At 47.6% G+C, this 6,676-nt stretch overlaps 1 protein-coding gene across 1 annotated transcript in view; it reads left to right on the top strand.

Moving 5' to 3' along the window:
• The window catches only part of PA2G4 (proliferation-associated 2G4), a gene marked incomplete at its 5' end in the record, with an annotated part of 12,524 nt that extends 6,489 nt beyond the window's left edge, over positions 1–6,035 (top strand). Inside the window, 6 exons of the mRNA XM_039716819.1 lie at positions 1,018–1,177; positions 1,267–1,400; positions 2,772–2,866; positions 3,460–3,587; positions 4,618–4,671; positions 4,754–6,035. Of these exons, the coding sequence (XP_039572753.1) occupies positions 1,018–1,177; positions 1,267–1,400; positions 2,772–2,866; positions 3,460–3,587; positions 4,618–4,671; positions 4,754–4,819 (637 nt within the window). The remainder of the gene's footprint in view (positions 1–1,017; positions 1,178–1,266; positions 1,401–2,771; positions 2,867–3,459; positions 3,588–4,617; positions 4,672–4,753) is intronic.
• Positions 6,036–6,676: the final 641 nt, after the last annotated feature.

Here is a 6,676-nt window from a genome sequence, read left to right as displayed (position 1 = left end):
CAAAATTGGGGGGTCGGGCAAAAACTGGGGGGGGTCAGGGGAAAAAAACGGGAGGTAAGGGGCAAAAAATTGGGGTCGGGGGAAAAAAATGGGGGATTAGGGTGAGAAATTGAGGGGTAAGGTAAGAAATAGGGGGGTCAGGGTGAGAAGTGGGGGGTCAGGGGCAAAACTTGGGGGGAAAATGGAGGGGTTGGGGTGAGAAATGAGATCTGGGTAAGAAGTGGGGTCGGGGGAAAATGGGATCAGGGTGAGAAATGGAATTGAGGGGAAAAATGGGGGATCAGGGTGAGAAATTGGGGTTAAGGTGAGAAATAGGGTCAGGGGAAAAATTTGGGTCAGAGTGAGAAATGGGGTCGGGAAAATGGGGGCTCAGGGGCAAAAATTGGGGGATTAGAGGGGAAATGTAGGGTTTGGGGTGAGAAATGGGATCAGGATGAGAAATAGGATCAGGGTGAGAAATAGAATCAGGAAAATTGTGAGAAATTGGGGTTAAGGTAAGAAATGGGGTCAGGGGGAAAAATTTGGGTCAGAGTGAGAAATGGGGTCGGGAAAATGGGGGCTCAGGGGCAAAAATTGGGGGATTAGAGGGGAAATGTAGGGTTTGGGGTGAGAAATGGGGTCAGGGTGAGAAATAGAATCAGGGGAAAATGGGGAGAAATTGGGGGTTCAGGTGAGAAATGGGGTCAGGGGCAAATATTGAGGTCGGAGGAGAAATGTGGGGGAGTCGGGGAATAATGGGATCAGGGCAAAAATGGGGGTGAGGGGCAAGAATTGGGGGGTTAGGGGGAAAATGAGGGGGTCAGGGTAAGAAATGGAGTTGGGTGAGAAATTTGGGGTTAAGGTGAGAAATGGGGTCGGGGTAAGAAATGGGGAGTCAGGAGAAAAAATGGGATCAGGAGGAAAAATGATGGGGCCAGGATGAGAAACGCGAGCTCTCAAACATTCCAGGAATGTTCTGAGTTTCCAGGAATGCTCTGGCTTTCCTGGAAGTTTCCCTGGAAAGCTCTGAATTCCCAGGAATGCTTTCTGGGGCTTCCTGGAGGCTTTTCCCTGCAGAATTCCCAGATTTTCCTGCCTCCCCAACCCCTTTTCCCCCAGGAAGGACCACGAAAAAGCCGAATTCGAGGTGCACGAAGTCTACGCCGTGGACGTGCTCGTCAGCAGCGGCGAGGGGAAGGTCAGCCCGTCCCTTCCCAACAAATCCCCGGAATTCCCGGCCTGGATGGCTCCCCGGACGCCGGGAATTGCCCTGGGAATGTTTTGCAGGCCAAGGACGCGGGGCAGAGAACCACGATCTACAAGCGGGACCCCTCCAAGCAGTACGGGCTGAAGATGAAAACCTCGCGCGCCTTCTTCAGCGAGGTGGAGCGGCGCTTCGACACCATGCCCTTCACCCTGCGGTAATCCCGGGAATTCCGGGGCTGGGAATCCACCTGGATGGGGCTGGGATCCCACCTGGGGTACCTGCAGGGGGCTGGGGTACCTGCATATAGGGCTGGGATTCCAGGGAAATCCCCGGGCTTTCCTCAGCGAGGTGAAGCAGCGCTTCGACACCGTGCCCTTCACCCTGCGGTAATCCCGGGAATTCCGGGGCTGGAATGGGGCTGGGAGCACACCTGGGGTACCTGGATGGGGCTGGGGTACCTGGATATAGGGCTGGGATTCCAGGGATTTGAGGTTTCCTCAGCGAGGTGGAGCAGCGCTTTGACACCGTGCCAAATTGCCTGCGGTAATCCCGGGAATTCCGGGGCTGGGAGCACACCTGGGGTACCTGGATGGGGCTGGGGTACCTGGATATAGGGCTGGAATTCCAGGGAAATCCCTGGGCTTTCCTCAGCGAGGTGGAGCGGCACTTCGACACCGTGCCCTTCACCCTGCGGTGATCCCGGGAATTCCGGGGCTGGAATGGGGCTGGGAGCACACCTGGATAAAGATGGGAATACACCTGGATAAAACCTGGGGTACCTGCAGGGGGCTGGGGTACCTGGATAAAGCTGGAATTCCAGGGATTTCAGCCTTTCCTGGCAGGTGTCTGTAGGTGTTGGCTCAAGTGTGAGCTCTGGTGTGCCCGGCTGTGCTCCCAGGTGTGCCCAGGTGCGATTCCAGGTGCACTCAGGTGTGCTCCCACATGTGATCTCAGGTGTGCCCAGGTGTGATCTCAGGTGTGCCCAGGTGTGATCTCAGGTGTGCCCAGGTGTGATCTCAGTGTGCTCAGGTGTGCTCAGGTGTGATCTCAGTGTGCCCAGGTGTGATCTCAGTGTGCTCAGGTGTGCTCAGGTAGTCCCAGCCGTGCCCAGGTGTGATCCCAGCTGTATTCAGGTGTTCTCAGGTGTGCTCAAGGGTGATTCCAGGTGCTGCAGGTGCACTCAGGTGTGCCCAGGTGTGATCCCAGCTGTATTCAGGTGTGCTCAGGGGTGATTCCAGGTGCTCCAGGTGTGCACTGAAGTGCTCCCAGGTGTGCTCTCAGGTACTACCAGGTGTGCTCCCAGGTGCTCTCAGGTACTCCCAGGTGTGCACTGTGCCGCTCCCAGGTGCACTCAGGTGTGCCCAGGTGCGATCTCAGTGTGCCCAGGTGTGCTCAGGGGTGCCCAGGTGTGATGCCAGGTGCTCCCAGGTGTGCTCAGGTGCTCCCAGCCGTGCCCAGGTGTGCTCTCAGGTGTGCCCAGGTGTGCACTCAGGTGTGCCCAGGTGCGATCTCAGGTGTGCTCAGGGGTGCCCAGGTGTGATGCCAGGTGCTCCCAGGTGTGCACTCAGGTGCGGTGTCCCCCCAGGGCGCTGGAGGACGAGAAGAAGGCGCGCATGGGCGTGGTGGAGTGCGCCAAGCACGAGCTGCTGCAGCCCTTCAACGTCCTCTACGAGAAGGAAGGTGAGACCGGGGACACCTGGGGACACCTGGGGGACAGGTGAGGATGGATCCAGGTGAGTGTGGAGCTGCAGAGCCACTCACAGCAGGGATTGCAGGTCCTGGCAGGGCTGTAGCTCATGGTTACCCCTCCCTGGGTCCTGGCAGGACTGTAGCTCGGGTTAACCCTTTCAGGGTCAGCCCCAGGTCCTGGCAGGGCTGTAGCTCAGGGTTACCCCTGGGTCCTGGCAGGGCTGTAGCTCAGGGCAGGGCTGTAGCTCAGGGTCCTGGCAGGGCTGTAGCTCAGGGTCACTGCAGGTCCTGGCAGGGCTGTAGCTCAGGGTCACTGCCAGGTCCTGGCAGGGCTGTAGCTCAGGGTCACTGCAGGTCCTGGCAGGGCTGTAGCTCAGGGTCCTGGCAGGGCTGTAGCTCAGGGTCACTGCAGGTCCTGGCAGGGCTGTAGCTCAGGGCCACTGCCAGGTCCTGGCAGGGCTGTAGCTCAGGGTTACCCCCGGGTCCTGGCAGGGCTGTAGCTCAGGGTCCTGGCAGGGCTGTAGCTCAGGGCCACTGCAGGTCCTGGCAGGGCTGTAGCTGGGTTAACCCCTCGGTGCCCGCAGGCGAGTTCGTGGCCCAGTTCAAGTTCACGGTGCTGCTGATGCCCAACGGCCCCATGAGGATCACGAGCGGCCCCTTCGAGGCCGAGCTCTACAAATCCGACCTGGAGGTGCAGGACGGGGAGCTCAAGGTTAGTTAATCCTTAATATTAATCATTAGTAACGATAATATGCAAATTAGGTAGCTATATAAACATAACACCTATTTTCATATGAAATATTCATTTAAAAATAGATCTGTTTAGTGGTTTTATTAGTTATATTGCTTTTTAATAGTTATATTTAGTTGGAAAATAAAAGATAAAATATCTGTATTAATAATAGAAAATATTAATATAAATATAGTTAATGCTTATTAGCTATATATTATATATAACTAATAGTTATATATTTAGTTAATGTTTATATAACCACAGTTGTGTTAATAAATTGATTGATAATCAATAAGAAATAATTATATATATCAATAAATTTTTAAAATCTTGTAGTTTAGTAAGTATAAAATATCACTAAATATATATAAATAAAATATACAATAAAAAAATTTCTAATAAATTTGTACACTTATAAATATATAAAGATATAAAAATAACATTAATCATATAGTCTAATTAATAGACTGCATTAATTATATATTTATATGAATATATATATATACATGGATTATATAGAGTCTGATTAATAAATATAGAAGCGTTTATATCTACATATAACATGTTAATTAATATATTGCAGAGTAAAATAGGAACAATTTCATATTGATAACCAGAATAATAATGGAAATATTGATAATTAAAATATGAACAATTGAAGTACTGTTATTGAAATATTTAGTATTGAATATTTACTAATTTAAATATTAATGAATTAATTTTAAAAATGTAACTAATAAATTAAGGATTAATTTAGTAATATATTTATTGTTCCTGCATTATTATTTATTATTAATTTTTGAATAATTATTAACGTATTAAGTAGTTAATTTAAATTAATAAATAAAATATTGGTAATTAATAAAGCAGCACCTCACCTGTCCTTGGACGGGAGATGAAGGAAAAGGAACCAAACCCCCCCAAAAATGACCCAAATTCCCAAAATTCATTATTACCCAAAAAACCACCAGGATCATTTCCCACCTCCTCACCCTTCCTTCCCTTCCAGGCCCTTCTACAAAGCTCTGCCAGCCGGAAGACCCAGAAAAAGAAGAAAAAGAAGGTAAAATCAATCACTTTAATTCAGAATTTTGGGGTGTTTCTAGGAGAAAAACCCTGAAAAATCCCCGGATTTGTCCCCACAGGCTTCCAAAAACGCTGAAAACGCCACCACGGGGGAGACAGCGGAGGAGAACGAGGCCGGCGACTGAGAGCCCTTGGAGTTCTCAAATCGCCCCTTTTTCCCCCAAAAAAACCCCCCAGAAAAACAAAATTCCATCCGGAAACGAAAGAATCTGGCACTGGTGTTGGTCCAGTCTGGAATTCCCACAGAATCCAACAGCTCCCGTTGACTTTGCCAAGGAGGGAGGAATCTCTCGGTCACTTCAGACTTCCAAACGAATAAAAAAGAATAAAAACACCCCAGAAAGAGCAGCGAGAAAAAAAGAATTTTAATAAAAATTAGGAGTGAAAGTCGCTATTAAATCCTTAATATTCCCCATGTTTTGGAGAGGTGAATCTGTGAAATTTAGGGAGAGGGAGCGGAGGGAGCTGCTGATTCTTTCCTCCTCCTCCTCCTCCTCCTCCTCCTGCCTTTTTTTTATTTTTTAATTTTTTCCCTTTGGAAATTTTCACAAAAAAACCCAAAAACCAAGTGATTCCACCCAGAAAAGTGCCCTGTGCGAGCAATCCTGCATTTTGTCTTTTCCCTCTCGGGATTGTACTTTAAGAATTGGGAAAAAAAACCCCAAATTTTAAGTTCCCCCTACCCACCCACCCACCAGGAGCCTTTTCTGCCTCTGCCTTGATTTATGGGATTTCAAAAAAATCGCTATTTTTTAACACAAAACTGGTTTTTAAAATGATCCAAACCTTCGGGAAGCCGCCGACATTCCGGCCTTGCGGAGCTGAATTCCCTAAAAACCCAGGTTTGGGTGTTTTTTATCCTTCCCAATATCCCCGGGAGCACATTCCACCTTTTCCCCGTGAGCCGGAGGATAATTTTTTTTTCACTTTTTCCCTCAGGATTCTTTGCTAATTTTGGGAGAAAAAAAAAAAAATATCCCACCAGAATTCCTCAGGGGAGAAGTGAGGGAAGCGCTGATCCGGGATAGGCCCGAGCCTAGGGGTATCGCTCTTTTATAGTCAATTTTTTACAAAAAAACCACATAAAAACGAGAAAAAAAAGCCGATTAAACGCCGTCAGTTGAATGTTTGAGGTTTTTTTTTTCTTTGCCGGTACCCCTGGTTCTTTTTTTCCCTCACGTTTTTGGGAATTCTGATTCCCGCCTTACCCAACGTTCCCGGGCGATCTCCGCAGGCCGCGGTGCTTCCTCGTCAAAATCCGAGTTTTCCACCCCAAAAAAAACAAAAACTCCACTCGTGCAAACGTTACCAAAGTCAAATAAAAGAGAATAAACCATGCGATATTGGATTTTATTCCGGGTTTCTTTCCATCTTTGGGGATTTGGGGTTGTGGGGTGGAACCCGCCCGGGCCTGGGTGGGTTTGGGGTTGGAAATGGGGTTTTTGAGGGAAAATTCTCATTTTATGAGGGGAAAATACTAATTTTTTTAGGGAAAATGCTGATTTTTGAGGGGAAATGTTCATTTTTGAGGGGAAAATGCTCATTTTTGAGGGAAATATGCTGATTTCTGAGGGGAAAAATGTTCATTTTTGAGGGAAAAGCACTCATTTTTGGGAGAAAAGTGCTCATTTTTGAGGAGAAACTACTAATTTTTGAGGGAAAATGCTCGTTTGTGAGGGGAAAATGCTCATTTTTGAGGGAAAATACTCAGTTTTGAGGGGAAAATCCTATTTTTTGAGGAGAAAAAAGTTCCACTTTTAAGGAAAAACACCTCATTTTAAGGAAAATCCCCTCATTTTAATATAAATAACCTGATTTTGAAGGAGCAACTCCCTCACTTTGAGGAGAAAAACTGATTTTGAGGGAAAAATGTTAAATTGATGGGAAAAGCTCATTTTGAGGGGAAAATCCCTTATTTTGAAGGGAAAATAAATATTGAGGGGAAAAAAAAAACTTGTTTTGAGGTAAAAATCCTCTATTTT

The sequence above is a fragment of the Passer montanus genome, unplaced genomic scaffold (genome assembly GCF_014805655.1).
Source record: "Passer montanus isolate IOZ18808 unplaced genomic scaffold, ASM1480565v1 scaffold361, whole genome shotgun sequence".
Taxonomy (NCBI): Eukaryota; Metazoa; Chordata; class Aves; order Passeriformes; family Passeridae; genus Passer; species Passer montanus.
The sequence above is the reverse complement of the archived record's forward strand: the minus strand, read 5'-3'. Positions and strand labels throughout refer to the sequence as shown.